At 31.1% G+C, this 25,122-nt stretch overlaps 2 protein-coding genes across 3 annotated transcripts in view; both read left to right on the top strand.

Annotated features, from left to right (window-relative positions):
* The window catches only part of LOC117119795 (death-associated protein kinase 2-like), a 34,547-nt gene extending 13,214 nt beyond the window's left edge, over positions 1-21,333 (top strand). The window contains exons 4-11 of one of the 2 annotated variants that reach the window (XM_033264711.1): positions 1,211-1,331; positions 3,745-3,793; positions 6,347-6,373; positions 6,777-6,929; positions 7,332-7,377; positions 8,871-8,960; positions 10,602-10,679; positions 16,387-21,333. In XM_033264711.1, coding sequence (XP_033120602.1) covers positions 1,211-1,331; positions 3,745-3,793; positions 6,347-6,373; positions 6,777-6,929; positions 7,332-7,377; positions 8,871-8,960; positions 10,602-10,679; positions 16,387-16,428 — 606 coding nt within the window. In that variant the 3' untranslated portion in view covers positions 16,429-21,333. Of the gene's footprint in view, positions 1-1,210; positions 1,332-3,744; positions 3,794-6,346; positions 6,374-6,776; positions 6,930-7,331; positions 7,378-8,870; positions 8,961-10,601; positions 10,680-16,380 lie in introns of both variants that reach the window. The other variant, XM_033264709.1, reaches the window with a different exon arrangement.
* A 2,096-nt stretch (positions 21,334-23,429) lies between these two features.
* The window catches only part of LOC117119806 (death-associated protein kinase 1-like), a 42,525-nt gene continuing 40,832 nt past the window's right edge, over positions 23,430-25,122 (top strand). The window contains exon 1 of the mRNA XM_033264726.1: positions 23,430-24,196. The gene's annotated coding sequence lies outside the window, so the exon portion shown is untranslated. The remainder of the gene's footprint in view (positions 24,197-25,122) is intronic.

Raw genomic sequence — 25,122 nt, 5'->3', positions numbered from 1 at the left:
AGAACATTTATATGCAGTTGTACTTCGCAGCACTTCACTTGCAATTTGCAATTTCTAGTTTTTATTCACTATAGCTACCAAATTTGAGATATTTTATTCTCAGAAAAGTTGTAGTTACCCAATTACAAACGTTACTCCGAATAAAGAAAGGGAGGCCATGGTTCAACGTTTTGACCTTTATTGGGTCATCTTCAGGAATGAGAATACTTTAGACACTGATTACAAAAAATGCTACAGTTATGTAAATGAGGTGATTAAACAAGTCTAACAATGGTGATTAAGAGAGAGGCAATAGTGTTGATTAGATTAATTAACAGATAAACAATTTTGATAGGAATATACAGACACTTACTTCACAATAGGCTTTGGCCCGTAGGTCAAATAGAGCAATAAAAGGCATCATTTTTTTTTCATGAAGCAAAGTCTCAGAAAGAGGCTTTATGGAGGTGGATTGTCCCAATTCATCAAAAGACTTTGAGAAGGGATAGTGCCAGCTTATCATTAGACATGAAGGCGGGATTGTCCCAGCCCATCATGATTGTTGGAGGAAGGATGATCCCTGTTCACCATGAGACTTGGAGAAGGGATGGTCCCTGCTCATCAGGAGACTTGGAGAAGGGATGGTCCCTGCTCATCAGGAGACTTATGATGATGGATAGTCTCAGCTCATCAAGAGAGTTGGAGGAAGGATAGTCCCAGCTCACCATGGAACTTTGAGAAGGATGTTCCCATCTCATCTAGAGAGTTGGAAGAGGGATTGTCCCAGCTCATCAAGAGACTTTGAGTAAGGATGGTCTCATCTCATCTAGAAAGTTGGAAGTGGGATGGTCCAAGCTTATCAAGAGACTTGGAGGAAGGATGGTACAAGCTCATCAAGAGACTTTGAGTAAAGATGGTCCCATTGCATCTAGAGAGTTGGAAGAGGGATGGTCCAAGCTCATCAAGAGACTTGAGTAAGTAGGGTCCCATCTCATCTAGAGACTTGGAAGAAGGATGGTCCCAGCTCATCAAGAGAGTTGGAAGAGGGATGGTTCCCTCTCATCAAGAGACTTCAATGAGGGGTGGTCCCAGCTCACCATGAAAATTCAAGGGTGGATGGTTCCATCTTATCACATTACTTTGAAGATGGACGGTTTCAAATGAAAAGTCTTGTAAATTTAATCTTTACAAAAGTGCATTTTACATTTTTTTTTTTTAACTTTCTTCACAGCCAGAGAACATAGTATTGGAATCTTCGCGTTCAAAGATAAAGTTGATTGATTTTGGTCTGTCTCGCCAGGTGTCATCCACTGAGGAAATCCGTAACATGTTAGGGACACCAGAATTTATTGGTGGGTATATTACATGAAATTCGCTGTCTTGTACTCTCTAGTAGTATTTTCTAAACTAACATGTCTTTATTAATATTGCCACCACAGTAGCTTTCCAATCCCTATTACAAATTTTGTATCAGAAGTTAAAATGTAGATCCATTCAATTATTATTGACAAATTATTTTGAGATTTTGTGGTTTTCCTTGATTACTTACAATGAATAATATAATGTAAGCATAACAATACCTGCATATATAGGTGTAATGTTTCTCCTGACGCAAATCCAGTTATTGTCTATTATTCCATCACGACAATAACAATTACTATCAATACCTGCATATATTCCAGAAAATAATAGTATTTAAAACCAAATTGGATTTTAATTTTCTACATGACTGCAAGACATTCAGTGTTTTCCTTAAGTTCATTGTGGTAATTATTATGATTTAAAAAAAGTCCCTTTTCAGTTATGATCCATTTGATAGGGAGAAGTTGACTACTTGAACTCATTCTATCAGAACATAATTTGCCAAATAAATTGTTATTGAAGTTAACCTTATAAGAATATAGAAGGCATATTGAAATGAATTGTTTATTATTTCACTTCCTTGGCTTCTTCAGTGCATATTTTTATTTTAGACTTGAAGGCCCTGTCGCAGAACTGCAATATTAGAATTCAAAATGCTATTTTAACATCAGATTTTATATTTCCTTGTTAGTAATGAGGCTTGAGTGGTTCAAATTGACAAAATTATTCCCCATCCATTTATCTTTCCTTATCCAGTAATATTTGCCACATGCTTTTAGAATGGAATAAAAACATTGGCATTGTACTTGAAATGAAACACAAAATTTGAAAATAGCATTGTTGTATATTTCATTTTATTTTTACATAAAGAAGTGGTTTAGATTGGATTGTCATTCCCTGTACATTATTATTTGATGATAGACTAACCCTTTACTGTCTGACCCCATCATAATGTTAATATTAAACTGAGGTCAAATTGATCTGTCAAATTTCATAAAAGATAATAAAATATTTCTAATTATAATAATTTGCCTAGTAGCATTCATAGTATGGAACCTACCACAACTGGATTACTCTGATCCCTACAGGAAAATGTTAAAGGAAAGAACAAATGTCATAACATTTGGTTGAAAATCTGTAATTGTGTGACATAAAATTAGAGAGTAGAAAAGATGTGATGGTGTAACAAGGGTTGACATGATGTCATGTAGCAAAATATTAAAGGAATTTTGTGATTATTTCTGCAAATGTCAGTGGATTAATACCACATTCTTCATATTTATGTGATCATAATGCATTTTGGTGTGCATTCAAGCTCTTGTCTTTGTGGAATGTATGTGCAATATCACACAGAAACATATCATTATCATTATCATTATTAAAATATTAATTCCATAAATCTTGTATAATATATATTTTTTATGTAAATGCTTAAATGTGAAGGGCATTCTGCTTATAGATAGTGAGGGATGTTAAAGCTGATCACTATTTCCTCTTACTTAGTGGGGAATGGATTCAATGGGGTTTTAAAATTAGGTGATTAAAGGAAGAAACAGATCCTGTTACTGTCTCAAGTTTGTTTTTGATCCTGAACATGGCCCATTGAAAGTAAAAACATTTAGATTCAAGCCTTTTTATTTTGAGTTTATTCCATGATCCTGTTTTGTCATATTTAAGTGAAAATTATATGGAAATAATAATAATAATAATAATAATAATAATACATTAATAATTATAAATTTAATTGATTTTTATATTGAATGTTTAACTGTCTGATTTTTCTTGCAAAGTAATAACTTGTTTTATTAACCAAATTGAATGCATGATTATCATAATAGCATTGCTATTACTACTCCTAGCTTTATAAATACTGTACATGGAATCTAAATTATACAACGGTAGATTTGTGGCTGTAGTAAGTAATAATATCCTGCTAATTACATGGCAGTAAACAAAACTGTTAAACTTTCTTAGAATTATACTACTGTGTCATATCTGTACTAAACCCATTAAGTCTATGGAACCCTTGAAAAAATGAAGGTCATGAAGAAAGCAATGTTTTGGTCTGAATAGCATGTTTGATAGCTGTTTATGCTCATAAGTGTTGAGGTACTTCATATCATAATTCATTTTTATATTTTCATTATTTATTTGATTACAGTATATCATTTTAATAATATTTCACCTCCATATACTCATCACTTTTTATTTGTATATCGAATTTTGTTTTCATCTATTGTACTAGACCTTTTAATTTATTGGTCTTTGAATTGTATTTTACTGAAGTTGTAAACATCTGAATTATAACTATGTAATCTGTAGTATATACACGGGTTGCGGATACATTCGTGTTATGGCGCATTGTTGCTTTTTGTTGTTTTACTTCATTTTTTTTTAAATTAGCTCCAGAAGTTGTCAATTACGAACCACTGGGATGTGCTACTGACATGTGGTATGTATAACAGTTATTGAAATTAATATAATTTTATTTATTTGTGTATAGGTCATAGATGGATACTCTGGCTTGTACAGGTTCTACTACCTTTACTTTACTTTGTTATTGTTATCTATTTTAAGTCCATTAAGCATTTAGTTTACAGGTTCTACTACCTTTACTTTACTTTGTTATTGTTATCTATTTTAAGTCCATTCATTTCAAATTTCTCTCATTCTTCCTAATGCTCACTGTCCTTTTCCCACCCACATTGTGTTTACAAGATAGCACACACAACATTACTGACCTCTTCCTCAATTTAATGCCTAATTACAAACAAGGCGTCAAATGTACGAGGTACCTAACAATAGATAATGGGTCTCAATGCCTGGTAATGCCATCTGCTACAGACCGGTAAAGTATTTGCATTAAGACTTCTTTTTTTTTTTACTTTTGTACATAATTTCTAATAATCAAACTATTTGCTTAAAAATGTCATGTGATATTTAAGGAATGTGTTGTTAACTCTTATGTTTATTCTTCAGTAAGTGCTATTTAGACAAATTCATGCATGTCTCTACTGGTACAACATCTTTTGTAGGTATGTTTCATTATGCAACTCAAGTTCTACTCTGGTGGATAATAAATAAAAATTTAAAAGCAATTTGAAAAAAAAAAAAACGATTACGGAATCACATAGAGACCAGGATGTAAATATTAAATGAATGAATGCGAGTCTGACAACATAATGCCATAGACTCATGGGAACTGGCTTCAGGTATTTGCTGACAATAACAAAATATGTAGGAGCCTCTTTAATTCAATACATAATAAAACGTTACTTGAAATTATAAAATTGTACAAGTGTTCATTGGCATGACCTTTTACCTTTGAATTTAACCTAAAAATATAATGACAGTTGTAAACAAGACAGTTGCATGCAAACGCTATTGTTTGTATTGCTTTTTTTTAACCTGTCAGTCTATGTATATTGTTCTCTCTATAGTAGTTGGAAAAACAATTCATCTGGTCTACATTGCTTCGAATTGCTGCGGAAATACCAGCTACGTATTTCGTATTATTGCTACATTAGACCAGCATATATTTTAAGTCTTTTTAGAATTTGTATATTATATCAGGATCAGAATAACATTTATTTTTTTCAAAGTGAAATATTTTGTTTAAAATTTGATATCCAATATTAAGTATACTTGCTAATTACAGGATGGAATACTTAAGTGTTATTTAGCTAGTGTTTTTATAAGGCTTGGGAATGGAGTCATGTAGTTAAAGGTAGTTGTTCATATATAGAGCTATTTTTGTAGATAATAATTAGCTGTTAAAGAAAAGTGGATTTTAAATCAGTTTCTAATAATATATTTTTTCTGGTAACTTCCCGAAATAGTGAAGTTTCCTACAGTAGTTGTCTTGTCCATCATTGATAGCTGATAAACAGTTTTCAATAGTTTATATATAGCTTTATAAATTAGTTACTTTTACGTCTTAAACTAGGCTTGTAAATTTTACGTCTGTTGAAATAGGCTTGTAAATTAGGTTCAAAATAGTTTACTACTGTACTATTTATATAAAAACAGTATTTACCACAACCATATATTTCCAAGTAGACATTAGCCCTACAAGTCTAGCTATTAGATAGTACACAAGATTTATTAATAGGCGATGTTGCTAATCCATTTAAAATATCCGCAAAATATGGTAATGAACCAAAAACTACTAAAAACTAGTAAATTTATTAACTCCAGTGCATTACAGGTAGTCTAGTAACATCTGCTACTGAAGCCTAAAAGCTGTCATAAAATCTATTACAGTCGTATTACTGAAAAAAGTAGAACTGTAGAGCTGTCTACTCAATTTTGCTATGGGGGAAGCAAGCTTATCAACCTCTAGGCTACAGCTCCATTCATTATGTTTTGTGTTACTTGTGTTATATCAAGTAGAATTAGTAATAAAATCACATTAGTCACTAATGGCATTTGAACTTAGTCAAATATTACATCACTTGAACTGTTTGTGAGCATATGCTGTATCCTATTGCATGACTCTCGTACAATCAGTTTATTGTGCATCAATGCTCTATGGTATTCTCATATTTCTCCCTAAGAATTTCATACAAAACCATGTTTATCTATCAAATAATAATTTGCAGACTGAAACCCCATGGCTATAGATAAAACGTCTTTTCTTACTACTTATCTAATTATCATTATTGCTTTTTTCCAATTAAGAAAATATGTTATATATTATGTTTATTAATACTTTTATTTGATTAATAGGTGTTGATATATAGGCCTATACAATATTACATAATTTCTCAATCACTATTGCTCCATTAAAAATTACTGTAACATTTGTTTTAAATGTTGAAAATGATAGAATTTTATTATTTATCTCATTGCTATAAACATTACAACCTTACAGCTGACCCAATTTTGCATAACATCTCATTCCTTGAGAAACAGGGCTCTAAATTGTGTTTCTAAAGAGTGCTTGTGGATTTGATGAACTTATTAATGGTTCTGATTCTGATGCTTTTGTGCTTTCCATCCACAGGGCCATTGGCGTTATAACCTACATCCTGTAAGTATTTCACTGGGTTTTGTTCTTTACAATGAAGACAATGGTACGTGTCCAGTGATTCAGTAAATAATCATAATTCATGGAAAGCTTACAAAAGGAATCATATCGAACTACAAAATTAAAAATATAGAAAAATACCTACTTATTGATAATATCTGATGGTGGTTAATTGCAATTATAAATTGTAAACACAACTAACTGGATAGTACTACTGAAATCTGATGAAAGTATGGAAGAGAAATTATAACTTAAAAAGTCATTTGCACATTGCAATTGGTTATTGAACTACAAAAAAAAAATTTAGTCAAGTGGAACTCAATGTGGATATGCAATTTCAAGAAGGAACTATAAAGTATATTAAGTTGTGTTTTTTTTTTCTTTTCTTTTCTTTTATCTGTTTTAGATTGAGTGGTGCATCACCTTTCTTGGGAGATGATCAACAAGAAACTTACCAAAACATTGCAAGTGTGGATTTTGAATTTGATGAAGAATATTTTTCAGGGACTAGTGAATTAGCAAAGGATTTCATAAGAAAATTGCTCGTCAAAGATCCCAGGTGAGGACTTTTAAGATTCTACATATGGGTGAGCAATTCTGGTGATATGAAGATTATATGAGACTGCTAAAAACAGGGGTTTTTAAAGAGGGTTTTGTGAGGGCTGCTATTGAAGATAAGGTGTGTACTGAGACATCTTTTAAGTGCATGAGGAGTGTGCTTTAAACTCCAGTATTAAAGTCTAAAGAAGTTTGTAGCGTGTAAGGACACATTAGATTGAAAAGGAGGGAAGCAGTACTGTATATGTATGTGAAAAGTCATGTAAATTAAACCAAACTTGTTTTGTATGTTGTCGTTTGTATGATTTTATCAAAACAAAAGGGCCAAAGTAATCAAGTTGTCTTACCGGTATATTCATATATTCTCAAGAACTAAGAAGTATGTCAATTTTGTTTTTCTTAGTAAACGGTCAACAGTGGAGGAATGTTTACAACATCCATGGATTAAGGTAAATCTTTATCAATTTTCTGAATCATTATGTGAGAATGCTGCTGAATGCATTCCGATTTCTAGTTATTTCTGTATTGGTTGTGTTTTTAATCGTTGCTATTAAGATTGCAATGACAGATATATTACCTATATTCATAAGGTAACTCAAAGTAGTTATCAAATTATTCTCCCTTAATAACCTACTCAAATGGCCTATGTCACATGATACAGATCAGCCAATTAATGCCTTTATTTCTGGTGAGATATGAAAACTATGCCAGGGTATGATGTAGGATATTATAAACAGCTAATGTATATAATTGGACAGTGATACTGAAAGGTAAATTATATTTATGTTGTTGATTGCCAAAGTGTTACCCAGGAAAGAAAGTCGCTTTTTGAATGCCTGGCATGTATGTATCCATGTAGTATAGTTGAATATCTCATACTTATATGAATGCTTTTTTTCTCAGAATTATGGGGGTAGAAAATAACTATATTATAATATTTATATTGATAATAATTATACAAATATATAAATTACAAAAAAATCAGCGACATTATGTATGTTAAGGCTAATGTAGGTTTCAAAGAGATGAGTTTTTAAAGACAGATTTATATGTAACGATAGAGGTAGATGACCAAATAGATAAAGATAAGTAATTTCGAAGGTAGAGGTAGATGCATAGGTGCTTTGGTCATAAGTACAGTAGCAACTAAATAGCTACTGAATAGTTTATAGGTTTTTCAGACAGAGCAAGTATACAGAAATATTACTGTATGCCTAGCCGGCTTGGTTTCTGTCTGAAAGGGTGAAGCTGCCAATTTTCCTGTTGGCGATCAACTCGGACCCTACCAGTGTTACCGCAAGCATTATGCTCTCTGTCGCAATAGAATATAATTGGCGGATGATTTCAGTCTCACGCTGTTATGTATCAACTTACCAACTTCAAAAACCAAGTTTGTATAAAATGAATCAGAGAGAAAATGGAAGATAAGATGTGGTACCAAACTATGAGAAATGTGGAAAATATAACAGATAAATAGATCTGCATAAAAAACATAGAATCCCAACAATTTACACTTTATTCACAATTTCACTAATTTCCAATATAATAATGTGTTGGGCATGTTGAGTTCAATTAAGTATTGATTGAATCAAGAAGTCATTAGTCATCTGCGGATATCGTAAATTATATTCAGAATAACAATCAGTTCCATAATGAGAAGTGAAATTGAGTCCAGTATGATTCATAGCTTTATTGAGAAGTGAAATTGAGGATCATTTATGTATGAGTTACAAGTATAATAATTTGATTACACCTTGTAATCAACATTTAATTATTAATTCATTTACAACCTTGTTCAGCAGGGTACACCCATTATCTTGTGATGCTAATTATTCTGTTTTTTCCCCTCTAGTATTTTAAGTATACAGTATGTTTTTAAATTGGAAAATTTAAGTTTTACATTTTTTTAAATTATTTTGTTGTTTGTTTTTTTTTTTTGTAGCCTGTGAGTGATGAACAAGGAAAGATACGCAAGGAAGCTCAAGTAAACGTATCTAACTTACGATCTTTCAATGCTCGCAAGAAATGGAAGGTAAATGCCAAATAGTGTAAGGGTTTTCACAGGTATTTATGATATCCTGGCCCCTATCTACCATCATCTATAACACTATCAAATTATAGAGCCATTGATTTGTTACTTCAATGTATATAGAAATTAAAATTTGAATTTGCATTTTTTGTTGTAAATTGTGTTTGAATAAAGTAAATAAATAAAATGAGACAATGTACACAAAGTTCTGAATAAGACAATGAATATTAACGTAATAATAAATAATGTTTTCATGAATGGTATTAAACATCGATAATTGTTACTGAGATTAGGAGAGTCAGGGAGTTGAGGGGGGGGGGAGATGGAAGCAGGTTGAGGGAGGTGGGGAGATGGAGTGGAGTAGAAGAATGGAAATGTGTGAGGTAGTTGGGGGGCAGGAAGCAAGATTTTAAGCGGGTGGTGGATAGGCATATCCTACACATTACTTTTAATGTAATAAGAACATGACAAAAGAAAAGTGCAACATTGAGTGATAAAATCTTTGTACAATCTCCTTGAGCTATTCTCTTTAATTATTTCCTGTTCTTTTTTTGGATTTCCTATTTCAAATTCACCTACTAAACCTTACCCAATTTTAGTGTAGTGTAGTGAAATATTATTAGACTATCAACTAGCCTTATATGTTTCTTGTACTGTAGTTATTATGCTTACATCAATATAGTTTGCATGAGGTCTTCAGTTGAATGGAAGTGTAAAGTGTTTTTAAATTTCTATGTCCTGGCCTTAAACCCCCCCGAAGCCTCATAGCTGAACATGCTTTGTACATGCGCATAGCATTGTCCTTTCACATCAAGTCATTGGCAAGGTACTCATATGCAAATGATACAAACAATTTTGAGTTGATGATGCACTGTATTTGGAATGTATGCTTTGAAAATTATGATCTAAAAACTATTATAATATTTCTTATTGCAAAATTTGCATTCATATTAGGTTGGTAACAAAACAAATAAACTGAAATACATTCACAATATGGATAGACGCCAGTGATGACAAATGCTAATTTATAAATTGACGTTTTTTTTTTATGGTTTTGCAATCTAGAAGTTTGTAAGCTCACTACAAAAATGGAGAGTAATAAATGAGAGTTGATAGATAAAAAGTCATGAAAAATTGGATATAAAATTATATTAATTCTACTATAAATTTGTGTATACTGTATGCTATTTTCATTTGTTTCAAGTTGGTCCCAATGTTTTTTAAAAATCATTAATGTTTCCATAATTTTTAATAACTGAATAATTTCTCGTAATTAAATAATTGCTTTTAATGTGTGTAATTTTACTTTCTTATATATATATTTTTTTTAAATTAATTTTCACTGTACTGTATTGTATAAATTCTCAGTGTTTTTTGAAAATTTTAATGTTTCCATAAATAATTGCTTGTATAGATTATAATATTGTATATTTTATCGTACCCTGTTTTATGTCCTAGGGGCTGGGGGCACCACTTGTGGTGTTATGGCGCTCTGTTGCTGACACAGATGTTTGTGCCAGTAAAATAAATGAAAAGAAATGGTCCAACGTAATGTGGACTTGGTTTTTACATGACATGTGCTCTTGGTTTTTACATGACATGTGCTAATATTTGTGTACCTTGCATGACTTTGTTTTTTGACAGCAATCTATGAGAATCGTCTCACTCTGTAATAGGTTGTCAAGGAAGTTCAGAATTCAAAGTAATAGCAGTTTGACTACGGTAAGGATTTGATATTTCAATTTTTTGTTATATCTTTTAATACATGCTGCAGTAATTACAACAAAAATTAATAAACATTATATATTCTTTTTAAATAAACGGTAGAATAGTTCTTATTGCTTGTAGAGTGTATTCCAGCCTACTAGTTATTTTCAAATACTACTTTACTTCTGCTTCTCTGTTTTATTACATAATTTCATAGATTAAGAAACAATTCCATACTTTTATTATCATTTTATTTATTGAATTGACCAGCAATTGAATGATTAGATTGCATAAATCTGTACGTTTGAAATCAGCATTTGTTGATAACTTCTCTTACTATTTTATGTCAGAAAGTGGTCCAGTTAATTTTAAAGCATTATGAAATTATTATAGATACTAATTTATTCTTAAATAGATGACAACCAAAACATGAGAAGCAGAGGAGTAGTTTGTTTCATTTTATTAACATTTTGACCAAAAGACAACAGAATAACAAAAGAGAGCTTAAGTAAACACACAACTATAAATTTTACATGTCACCTGCAAGATGCTTTATACTAGGTGTAGTTGGATAGGCTTAGTAGATAGAAAAAACATCATTATATTTAATACAATACATGTTACAATTGGAACCTTGATTTATAAATTTGGAATATAAAAATCCTCTATTTCGTTGCTGACGTCATTGAGGATTTTCCAGTAAACTGCAATTTGACTGGTTCCCGTTTTAAGTAATGTTTACATATTGTACAAATAATTACCTCTTGCAATTCATTAACTTTGCTGCTGTTAGAGAACTTGGATGAAATGAATTTGAACAATCAAATTCATAGTTTGAACTGCGCATGCCCATATCAAGGTGAATCATCATAAACAAATATACACAACATAAGATTACGTGGAATAAGATTATTTGAATTTGATATCTTGCATTATAAACCATTGTTTAATATGTGCTTTCCATCTCTGTAGTCATACAAGTTCCCAGCACCATGTTATATATAAAATCAAGGTTTCACTGTATTATTTTAGTTTCATTTGTGTTATGATCTGCATGTAATAGAATTAATATCAGGCATGTATACATTGATGCCTTTTCCTTGCAATTTCCAAGTGTTTACAGGTTCGCCATTGAACCAGCCAGCAAAATAACAAATTGCAAAAGAATTTCTGCTAATATTTTTATACTTAACATTTACATTGTTTAGTATATTGATATTAAGTCTATAATTACCTTAATCATTGTAATCATAATTAAAATCTATACCACTATCAATTTTACTTTATATTTAATTTTCCTCTTTCTCATTGCCTGCCAATAACTCATGTAAAATAAAAACAATATATGAATATAGACATGTAGAATTTATCAATGTTTTTAGTACAGGCAGTGAAGATTTTAATTACCTTAATTAAATGATTAAATAGTTTAATGAAAGCAAATTATCCTATATGTAAGTGTGTACTGTAAAGTAAGTAAAATAATGCTGTGAATTCAGAGTTAATTTTCAAAAGAATTCAGTTTTGACAGAAGTGGTAGGAAAGTTGGTTCCCTTTAAATTGACCGAAGAATGTCAAAACAAGACAATATGATAATACCAGTGGATTTTTGCCGTGGATAATTTTCCATGGTTGTTTTGTCAACTTTTGTCACAAAATAAAATCTGTCTGCTGCCCTCTCTCATTCATAGTGAAACAGTGCAGTCAAATAAGTTTTCATTAGTGTTTGGAGTTCAGGTGTCTTACTCAGGTAGTGATCAGGTGTGCACATGCAACGCACTTTCAGGTAATGACAATTTATTTCAAAATTGTAAAAGCTGTTATCATTCGTACTGTTGATTAATATGAACAGTGACCTCGAGTGATTCTGCCAATTTTAATGGCATTGATAATGATGTGGCATACACTTTATGGCTATATATACTATATGTAATATTATGTATGCATTACAGCAATATATACTACAGTATAGAAATCGAATAGACTTGTTATTAAGCAGTGGCGAATTCAAGGGGGGGGGGGCTCCCCCCAAAATAAAAAAAAAAATATAAAAAAATTGAGAAAATGCAACATTATCAAATTGAGGTCTGAGAGTGCCATTTCCGGCCATCTGCATCATGTGTCATAATCATAAATTTTCTTACCTCAGCCCCAACCATGGTGGGGCTGAGGTGGAACTCCCACCCTGGGCCCCCTCTATTTCAAATTCATGCATCTGCTACTGTATTGAGTCAGTAATTATAAGCAATTTTCAGTTTTATTTCTTTTACAGTGCATAATGATGTTGATTTAACAACTTTGCAATTCGTACTCTGCCTCAGTATGGTTCATTTGCAAAATCTTAATGTATAGGTGTGCTACATTTAGTTTGGATTTATGGAAATGTATATTTTACTGTTACTATAGTCTGCATTGATCAGTCTCAATCATACTGACATGAGAAATCGATTTGATCATATCAATCGATATGTTGATTGTACAAGTATGTTACAATGCATATAAATAAATCTCTAGTGTATTTGTGTATGCAGCAGTTAGCAAGTCTAAACACATGGCGTTTGTGAGGTGTTGTTAAGTCATCCATCCGTGTCGCTTATAATTTGCACCAATTTATGACTATTGATTTTGGGAACAAACTGATTTTTGATAAATAATTTGTTAAGACCAATATAATAGACAATAATTCCCCAATATTAAATTTTTTGCTGAGTCATACTTGCCAATTGTTTTATTCAGATGTTTAAATAGCTGAAATTTAAGTATTGTGTGGTATTTATTTATCAGCACAAAGTATAAACATTTTGATCGGTGGCTAGTGGTTCGGGCATTCAGTAATGGTTTTTCATCTTTTTCATCAAATATTATTCATATTCAAGCATACGTAAGGTAGATTAGAGTATCTCTTTATGTAAGACTCCTTTTATTTTTCTTTAATATCTCCAGTTTGACTGAGTTTTGTTAGCCCGTGAGTGGCCTTTAGCCTGGTTTTGGGCAAATTCTCATCGAAAAGGAGCTTGAAAGTTCATCAGTTCAGTTTTGCTTTCTACTATCTGACTGTGTTTCATAATGTATACATATCTCTTTCTTAAATAACAATTGAATACAGTAATTGAAATATAAATCAAATTTTTATTCAGCTTGATTACAGTTAAGCAAACAGTTAAATTTCATTGTTTTACAGTAAAATTATATTAAAATTTTTCAAGAGAAAACTATTTCTTCCATTCTTTTTTGCATTAAACTGCACAAGCTGTAGGAGGCAATGTGATTGTGGTGAGATTAAAGGATGTTTATACTGTTCTAATCAGTATTATTATTTGATGTAGTATAAATTGCAAGTTGACATGCATATGATTCAGCGGCAGGGCGGCTGCGGGCCCCGGGGCATCTTAGCCGCCCAGGCCCATTGGTTGGGGGTCTTTTGGCCGCCCAAGGCCCGTGCGGTAGCGAGGGGCAGATTCCTGGAGGCCCTTCAAAAGGACCTTTTAATGGATTAATGACTAATTTAATCAATTATAGAGTGCCTTCACCAGGTCATGAAAAATACAGTATAAAAACATAAAAAAGTAAAAGCTATCCTTCCTTTTATTCAAACGAGATGAAAAGATTCATAACATAGGTATCAAAGTTTACAGTGGCGGATGTAGGAATTTGAAATAGAGGGGCCCCAGAGAAGGACTTTCACAGATGGACGGTCTGTCTACCTCAGCCACACCATAGGGCTGAGGCAAGAAAATTTGAGTAGAATTTTCTTTTTTTCTCAATTTTTGTTACATCTTGAAAGATTTAGGGGGTGGTGCCAAGCCTCCCCTTAAATTCACCACTGGTTTAATGTATTAATTTAGTATTTATTTGACAATCAAATCTCTATCAGGTCTTCTTATTTTCTAACTTGTATGTATATTGACGATGTCCAGGGTCTAACCCTTGTATAACATAAGAATTTACTATTTGATACACTGTAAACATAAACTCTACAAAAGTAGAAGTCATGAAAATTATCATGAAAAAGAATTAGAAGCGATTAATTACCAGCTTTCATCGATAAACAGTCATCTTTATTTACAATTCTCGTGGGAAAATCACATGAATGATACTGGATAAATGTTATGTTTAATAATTTTTATTTATCTATCTATTTTATTATTTTTTACCTAGTTATCCAAGGCCCAGGGGCACTTGCCCTAGTTTCCCTGGCCTCTCAGTTCCACTGTGCAGCGGTAGGATGGGGGTGGGGTGGGGGTGGTTGGTGCTGTGTGATCCCTATTGTACAATGATACCATAAAGTGTGTTGTTGATGGGAGAATGAAGAGAAGGGGGCAAACAAGATAGCTGTAGCAGTATGAAGACAGTTATACAAATATTGATTCTGCTTAATCCATTGAAACTACTAATAAATTGATAACAGTTCTTATTAAAATCTTTAAACCTTTTAAATAACAAACTTGTTTTTCTGAAACGTTATTGTTTTAGGCTTTAAAACCTAAAACGTAACTATCTGCTATAATAATATGTGCATTTTTATATATTGCTCTACACAACTAAATCTCAGTGTTTCCACATACTACTTGTAAGATTATTTAATGAGAATATATTTTGATAATTTCTAATAATAAAATCATTACCATCATTAACATCATCATGTTGGTTCCCATGCATAATTGTGTTGTTCTTGCCTATTATGTCATTCAAGTTTTGTAATGTAGGACATTTTGTTCAAACTCTAGTTGTATGTAAGGAACGAAAAAAACTGTTGTATATGTTTCCCCACACCTCCATTGAGAGGTATGCCAGTATATTGATTTAGAAGTATTATCTGAGAAATTACTTGAAGTGGCTTGTGCAAAAACATATGTTGATATGAGTATACTTGTAAGGCCAAATTAAAAAAAATATTGTGTTGGCCATGCCCAACCAACCCAAAGTGTACAAAATTGAGGTTCGGCATTTTAGTTTCCGTTTTTCTTTGACTACAATGAAATATATGTTTTTTTAATGAGCTAAAAAGGCTGGAATAAGACTATCTTGCTGGATGTTAGGTGATGTGAGAGTGTTATGCAATCGTTTTGCTTTTAAATATAGATTTTAAAATGGTCTTTGTTGTATTTTTGTGTATTATCAGCTTTTTAGGCATAAAAACATTTTTGGTTAGAAAAAAAAAAAGAAAAGAAATTTCCTACCAACCTATTCATTATTTTTATTTTCCCAAAATGTGGCCAACACAAGAATTTCTTTTTCTTGGCCTAACGGTGCATGCACAAATGTTAAAACAAGCATACTCATAGCAATCAACATGCTGCACAAACAATTTTTAATATCATTCAATTAATCAACCAACATTGTTTTTTTCAGATGTCATGTTTACACATTTTTCCTTTATCTTTTTCATTTTAACTTTTTAATAAGTACTGTTATTTTCTAAGTTTTAATGATTGTGAGTTTACTGTTTTAAAATTGAATTGATTTGATTGATTAACCCATCAATCAACCAAATAATTGTATAACCAATCAGTCAATCAAATGTTGCTTTGATCTGTTTATTTAGTGATTGCCATCACTTTACTTTCTACTTGGTTACATGTAGCATGAATACTACTTTATTGACATTACATTTTGTTATAGTTGTTACATTTTCTTATGTTCGATGGTTTACAATCAATTTCTGAGTTCCTTTTTCATTCAGTTTTCTACTTTCTCTCTACTTTTAATTTGCAAGCTGCAGACTGAGAGCCAGTCCAGTCCAGATGATGACAATGCCAGTTAGCTCAAGTTATCACACAGAGTTGCAAGAACAAATGGAAGGCTGCTCTGCGTCTTTTGGGTCTAATTAGCTGGTACAAGGGAAATCTGCAACTCTTTAACTATCATTCATTGGTGTTCTAACATTAAGTAGTAGTCCTGCATGTATTTGTGTTATTTTGAGGGCTCCCTGGTTTATTCTGATACATTTATTTTTTTGCTGAATTATGATAATAATAATTATAATATCGAATTTCATTCATGTTAAGCCAGAAAAAAGTTATTTGACTCCATAATTATAATATTATTGTTGCACATGAACATATGGGACTACTGCTTAGTGTTTGTTTAATTTCTTGGTTTTTTTGGCCAAATTTTTAAAAATGTGTTTTTTGTCTTTTATTTTTATATGAAATTTTGGGCCACATCTTTTTCTTTCACTTTCACAAATTACGGTATATATTAAAACATTCTGTAAGCAGTGAGCATCGATGTATGTCTAGCCCTTGCATATTGCAGGATGTACATTGGTACGTTGTTATATATACATTCTTGTTAAGGGGGAAAAAAGCTTAATAATTCTTTTTCAATAACCTGGACGAGAAACTTAAAATTTTTATTTGGCCTTATTTATCTAATTTACTTTCTAATCTTGATGTGCTGTTCTTTTGATAAAACTCACTCAGTTTGAATTTTATCATTTACTTACTTAACTCAGTGACACTGCACCACACAAAGAATGATGTGAAGTGGTCTTGAAAATAGTTGTATTGAGTTGATTGGAATTATTCTGTTATTTGAGCTTTCTATTATTCAGGGTAGAACCATTTGGTGACTACCACAACTTACCTAGGAGCCCAGATAGAAAAAAATAAGGAAAATATTTTTACAGGAAAATGTTTATAATATTTACGATATTTCAAAATTAACTATTAAAATCAGTAATACAGTAAACTACAAGAACTGAAATTATAGCAATAATATGATACAGTTTATTTCTCTGATCAGTCAAATTTCCAGCGTACTGTTTAGATTTAGTTCATTCCCTTCAACAACCTCTTGTAATAAGTGCTAAAACAGCCAAGAATGAAATTACCATATGATTTAGATGTGAACAAGCTATGTGTATAAAAGGTTTAATCTCCGGTGTTATGACTTACTCAGAGTTAATTTTCAGTGGATATGATTTATGACTGTTTGTTACGCTTGCGTTATTCCTGTGGGCATCATAGTAATATAGTAATTGTCAACAGAATTGTAATGTGTGTATCCTTACCACCCCGAGTTGGTTTATTTTATGATACATTTTGTAAGATACAGACAGTTTGAGCCCTAATTTTCTACCTTTTTTCCCTGACTACTGCTACCAAATTTGATGTCCCACTTTCTGTCATACTACTGTACTATACTTTTTCTCATACTGTATTGTGCTACTTATTGTAACTTACTTCTTATAATAACACCATACTGTTATAATTCTGCTTAAAAGTTACAACTGTGTTTTTTCAAAGTGTGATGCCCAACCTTTTGTTGCCTGAACGGGTCAGTCTTCTGCTCCTTAAGAATAATTGTACAGATAGGCACATGAATTATACATGCACAAACCGTGCATACAGTTTGAAATATGCTTTAATAATACTTACCTGGATTTTACAACTTAAGCCATTACTCAAGAGAGAACACAGCTAGTAAAAATAACCCAACTCATGATACCAAAACCCTCTCTGAGGATTCCATCACCTGTACACTGGATTTTGTAATGTCGCTTGCAAATTATGCAAATCAAATTTCTTGAAAGAATGTTTTAGAGGGAATCTAGTTTTATTGCATTGAGTCACTGAACACTAATACCTGCCACTAGGTGCACATTCCAGATTCCCAAAAGTTTTATTCTACATATGGAAATGCTAATGCAAATTGCTATTGTAAGTTTACCTAGTATGCTCAACTTAAACAATTAAAAAGGTGTTCTTTTGAAACAAAAATAAACATGCCTATCATCCACTGATTCTACATAAAAAGAAAGCATGTTGCTTTGATACCCTTTAAATAATATGTAAATTAGTTGAGACTTGCAAGCTTCAGAATTAACTGATGTATTTTTCTAATTACCAATAACAATATTTTACTTCTATATTTTAATAGAACATATTTTTTGTATAATTTTTAAATGATAAAGAAATAGATATATATTCTAGATTTACAGATCAATGTATATGTTATTGTTAGGAATATTTTTGTAGTTTACAATAATTTTGTTCATCTAAAAAGTAAAAACTATTTTAATTCTAAAATGTACAAAAGATATTCATTTTGCCTCATAAAGGTTAGTTCATCATTCCTTTGGAATTCACCAGATATTAACCACAAGGAATGGATGAATAATATAATAATATTTTTCTATCAAATTCTTTTTGTTTGTTAGTAAAATGATTGATTGTTTATGTTGTAAGGTAATAAGCGTCAGTGCCATGCAAGTCCTTGTCTTTCCCTTGAGTGTTTGTACTTACTCTAATTTATACGGTATTTATTTATTTATTTATTCAGCAATCTATTAATAAATAAAAAATAATGTTAACATATTGTCTAATTACATAATTACTTTGCTTTATCTACCAACTGTTTTCCTTTCATTTGTAATGATTTGTTATGCTGAAATATAATTAAAAATTAGTTTATTACTTTTTTTTAAAAATGTTCCATTATTTAAGTAAAACGAGTAAAATATGCAACACTTACCCAATATGGTTGCTAAGTAGATAGTTATAATTATTTAGTGCCAAGTGTCCAATATGGTTGCCAATGAAAGGTTATTGTTATATGCAACAATTGTACCATATGGTTGCTAATAAATTTATGCCAGCCTCATACAGAGTTGGATCCAGAAAGGAGGTGTTGTGGAATTGTCGTGGGCATGAGATTTTTACTCAAAAATTACCAATTTATTAATAAAATTTATTGATAAATTGATGCTAAAATACCAGCACATCTTTCTTTCACTCTTCCTTTTGAACTCCTGGATATATTACCACTGTTATATCCTTTAGTATTTTCTCTTTGTTAATATTAAAATAAAATATAAATGATTATTTTCAGTAATATATCCATTAAAGTGATATGGGATTTGATATTGTAATTAAAAATCTATATTAAGTATATTGCTTAGATATATACATTTCTTTTAATCAATGTAATAAACTGTAGAAAAAATATTATATTTATTAGAAACTCTAAATGTTGATTCTAAAGTTAAATTTTAACTGTAGATTAAAAAGATTTAATTGCTTAGATATATACATTTCTTTTAATCAATGTAATAAACTGTAGAAAAAATATTATATTTATTAGAAACTTTAAATGTTGATTCTAAAGTTAAATTTTAACTGTAGATTAAAAAGATTGAAAGATAACACAATATATATAATTTAGTTTTTTAATTTTTTTTATAAGATATGTAAATATTCTTCTGTAATCTTCTGTAGTGTTAGAAATAGAATTTGAAGAGTTTTTTTTTGATCAGCAGTGTTGTTATAATGTCATTTTAAACCTGTGGCACAGTGTTGTTATAATGTCATTTTAAACCTGTGCCACATTGGCCTCAGAAATCCTTGTAGCATACTTTATTAGATTTTAAGGTGGTTTAATTGACTTGCAGTTCAATTAGGTAGTAATGAAGTCGATGACTGTTGTTCACTTCATTGTTCAATCTTGTAAGGAGTCGATACGGATTGATGCGTTAGTCCTTTCATTTCTTCTTCACCTCAAATAATCGACCTTCTATTTACATAATGCAGTGTGTTGTGTGTTTGGCATACATGCTATGATGTTGTTAGAGTGTATTAATATTTTTGCTGTTTATTTAATGTTGTCACTAATAACCAATCTTGAGTCTAATTTTCCTAAAGAATCCTTTTCTTACTTGGATAGCAAAACGAGTAGCGGTGTCAGCAATCCAAGCATGAAAAACATGGAGGGGAGGGGTTGATTTTGAATCTGTACAGGTGTGTTCCCTTTGCCTACTCCCTCTCCTACCCCCTTCAATTATTAGCATACTTATACCATGTTTGCTACCATTATATAAGAGTGGCTTCCTCAGATATTAGTGGAATTTACTAATATTGCAGCTGTTGAATAACAGTGTTCATTCATAATTGTACCTTTTTAATCATTCTATTTTAATTTCTAACACAAGACCTTTTAAGTTAAATTTAATTTTGAATTACTATGTAAAGCACAACAATTGCAACAGTAGGGTACAAGTGAGGAAAGAGAGGTACAATATGGTACAGTAAATGAAGGTGGACGTACTCACTAATCAATGTTATCAAGCAATGGTTGTAATTTACATGTAGAAATACCACTCAAAATATATTAAATGAAATTACAATGTTCATTAAGTGTTATCTATTAATTATTATTCTTGCAAACAATTACACTGAGTAGGCCTACAGTACCATAATATGATTACCAAAGGTGAGAGCCGTGTGCAGTTTAGAAACCATTATAAAAACCAGTCTGGTAATTTTAGAGAAATCATGAGAACTTAAGTAAATGCTAACATTTTAGTGAGTTCATAATGTATTAAAATCAATAGGATTAGACTTTACATAACAAATCTAAAAATATTACAAAAAATTATATAGGAATTTTCATCTTCCAGTTATTACTAAATAGTATTATAATTAATTCCACTTATTACTTAATTAGTATTATGATTGATAAATAAGCACATTTGACCCTCATCTGTGCATATTAATTTTGATGTGAATGTAATACTTTGTAAGAATTTAGAACTCACTGCTTATGCAAAGATATGCAATTATTTATACTGTATTAAAGGATGCAGTATCAGAATGTTGATGTTTACTTTGTGTCTTTGGGTGTTGAGATTCTATTTACTAAATATGAATAAAACTACAAACACACATAACTACTGAATGTGTATTTACTTTATATACAGTGTGTAGCATACTGCATATCTGTATACAGTATATACTGTAGTAGATATAATAAAAAATAACCCTATGTTGCACATATGTTCCATATAAAATAACTGAGTGAGTCATAGATAAACATTAAAGAACAAAGTGGATGTGTTTCAAAATGTAATCTGTGCATTTTCCAAACATGTCAGAAATCACAAATCTCTGACTCCGTTATTATTGGCCTGTTCCCTACCATTTGATTACTGTCTCTTATACACATCTTAATTATTTAGTGCTAAGTGTCCAATATGGTTGCCAATGAAAGGTTATTGTTATATGCAACAATTGTACCATATGGTTGCTAATAAATTTATGCCAGCCTCATACAGAGTTGGATCCAGAAAGGAGGTGTTGTGGAATTGTCGTGGGCATGAGATTTTTACTCAAAAATTACCAATTTATTAATAAAATTTATTGATAAATTGATGCTAAAATACCAGCACATCTTTCTTTCACTCTTCCTTTTGAACTCCTGGATATATTACCACTGTTATATCCTTTAGTATTTTCTCTTTGTTAATATTAAAATAAAATATAAATGATTATTTTCAGTAATATATCCATTAAAGTGATATGGGATTTGATATTGTAATTAAAAATCTATATTAAGTATATTGCTTAGATATATACATTTCTTTTAATCAATGTAATAAACTGTAGAAAAAATATTATATTTATTAGAAACTCTAAATGTTGATTCTAAAGTTAAATTTTAACTGTAGATTAAAAAGATTTAATTGCTTAGATATATACATTTCTTTTAATCAATGTAATAAACTGTAGAAAAAATATTATATTTATTAGAAACTTTAAATGTTGATTCTAAAGTTAAATTTTAACTGTAGATTAAAAAGATTTAATTGCTTAGATATATACATTTCTTTTAATCAATGTAATAAACTGTAGAAAAAATATTATATTTATTAGAAACTTTAAATGTTGATTCTAAAGTTAAATTTTAACTGTAGATTAAAAAGATTTAATTGCTTAGATATATACATTTCTTTTAATCAATGTAATAAACTGTAGAAAAAATATTATATTTATTAGAAACTTTAAATGTTGATTCTAAAGTTAAATTTTAACTGTAGATTAAAAAGATTTAATTGCTTAGATATATACATTTCTTTTAATCAATGTAATAAACTGTAGAAAAAATATTATATTTATTAGAAACTTTAAATGTTGATTCTAAAGTTAAATTTTAACTGTAGATTAAAAAGATTTAATTGCTTAGATATATACATTTCTTTTAATCAATGTAATAAACTGTAGAAAAAATATTATATTTATTAGAAACTTTAAATGTTGATTCTAAAGTTAAATTTTAACTGTAGATTAAAAAGATTTAATTGCTTAGATATATACATTTCTTTTAATCAATGTAATAAATTGATTATAAGCAAAAGGAGTGACATATTTTAGTAGAATCAATTGTAATGCACTCTGTAAGATTATCTAGCAAATATTTCATAATGGTAACAAAAATGAGAGATATAAACACTGGCTCTGTTTTAACAGGACAGAGACAAAGATGTCTAATGCACCATATAATTGTAATAATGTCATACCAAAGCTAGGCCTTGCATTATCTTTCCTAAGCTCTGTGGATCACTGTGAGGAGAGCAGGCAAACATGGCTAGGAAGCGACCGAGTGTGGATGCTAAGCCTTTGGTAGTTTCAGTCTTGCCGATGCCAGTACCTCCCACCAACATACAGCCTTTCTGATTTTTCATGCACTGAAATAAATACAGCATTAGTTTATGTAAGAATTAAAAATACATTCAGCTTCTTCCATTTAATGTATTTGTTGAATAAAAAGTACTTACCATTGACATTGTGATGAAGCACCTGTCTCTTATACACATCTAGATGTGTATAAGAGACAGATATTGTTGTGTGTGTTTGCGTCAGTAAAATATCATAGGAGTGATGTTTAATCTTACATGATATTACATGATCTTACATGATGTTATTGTACCGAATACTCTTTACATTCCCAACGAATTTGCAAGTGATTCGGGTGGGAATCGAAAGCACAACTTTAAAATAACTAGTCTAGACTACCAAGCTTGTGCTTAGTGACTAGCATTGAATGCGATCTGAGGTACACCGTGATGCGATAGGTCTGGTTGTAAAACTAAAAATAATTTTTTAAATAAATTGTGGTAGCGAACTCCAAAAATTAAGGTTTAACTAAGTTGAAAAACACCCAGCATTTTCTTTGGAGAACTAGCTAGGCTATGTAGTGGATACCTTGCATCCCTTGATGGTCCATCAGTACTAGTAGATACTAGCATGTGTTTGATGATGATGTCTCATTGTGCCTGGGTGTTGATTGAAGGTACAGTATTGTAGATGTATGAATAGTTTAGAAGCTGGCTGGGTACCCAATACAAGTTTAACTTACTGTATTTGCTCTTCTGAAATTGCATATTTAGAAAGTGTACAATGTCAATGAATATGTATTGATGTTTTTGAAATACCTGATTGATTGATTGGTTGGTTGCTGTGTGATGAAGTGTTGTAAAGTTAAGGACACTATGAATTACTTGCGTGAAATATGTTGTATCAAGTGTCGCATTGTGTGACAGCAGCAGAGTGTAAATCACGCAATGCATCATCCCTCCTGTCTATGTGTTTGCTGTGGATTAACATTCGCTGCACTGGAACTAGAACATTGCTGCTTTGCATCCACTCAAATTCAGGTGAAGCTTCCAAAATATAATGTATTCTCGAAATAGATCAAGATAAAAAACGTGTAGTGTAGTAGTAGTAGCAGCATACTATGGAACTTACAGGGGAAGAGTAAGTAGAAACATGTTGAGGGAAATTGGGAAAGTCATTGATATCTTAGCATCCATACACATTATAGACTGATTGTTTGATCTTGCTGCTGTTGCGTACGGTGGTGAAAGGATTAGGTTTACCCAGGGCAGCGACATGGACGCTCCTATTTTGACCCCAAATTGATGAATTAAAAATTGTTTACCATACTCTCCAAATATTTTTCATAAACCAGATGATTCAAACAAATTTAAAACATGGTTTAAAAACTAATTTAGGTGGTTAGTTTGGTATGGTTTCAGCTGTTTCTTGCTGGGGCCAAATGTTGTTTGTAAAATATACTAGACAAGGGCAGTATGGGTCTTGCCTTCAAATCTGGGAACCTACACTTCTGCTATCCTTCCATTTCCATGTTGTTCAGACATCCATGAAAGCTTGGTTGTCATGGAGATAGCCTTCTAATCTGCGAATATTCTTACCCTTCTCCTTTGTGTACTTTAAAGTACGCTTTCATCTGTTGTTTACATTTGTGGGTTGAGGATAGAATATATCAAATTCCCCAAGGATCAAGTTCAATCCAAATGCAAGTCTCAATGCACCGAAGATGGGTTTGCAGTCCAGTGATTTGCAATTGACTAAAATCACTTTAAACCTTGCTTTCCATACATACACTATACATTATTGCCGACATCTTTCAGTGATGCTGATTGGTCGGTCGAATTGGGGAGCCTTCCCGATTGCGTCGGGGACTGCTACGCTTGTGCAACAATTGCGCAGAAAACACTGTAGCGACAGTGTAGTGATTTTATGGAAATCAAGCTTTTATAAATGTTGATAAATTGTGCACTGTAGCTGATTCTAACTGTTGATAAACATCTTTTATAAATGTTGATAAATTGTGCACTGTAGCTGATTCTAACTGTTGATAAACATCTTTTATAAATGTT

This window comes from Anneissia japonica, unplaced genomic scaffold (genome assembly GCF_011630105.1).
Source record: "Anneissia japonica isolate Jap-2015-1 unplaced genomic scaffold, ASM1163010v1 scaffold724_len3256291_cov202, whole genome shotgun sequence".
Lineage (NCBI taxonomy): Eukaryota > Metazoa > Echinodermata > Crinoidea > Comatulida > Comatulidae > Anneissia > Anneissia japonica.
Note: the sequence above shows the minus strand (reverse complement) of the source record. Positions and strands in the feature narration are given on the sequence as shown.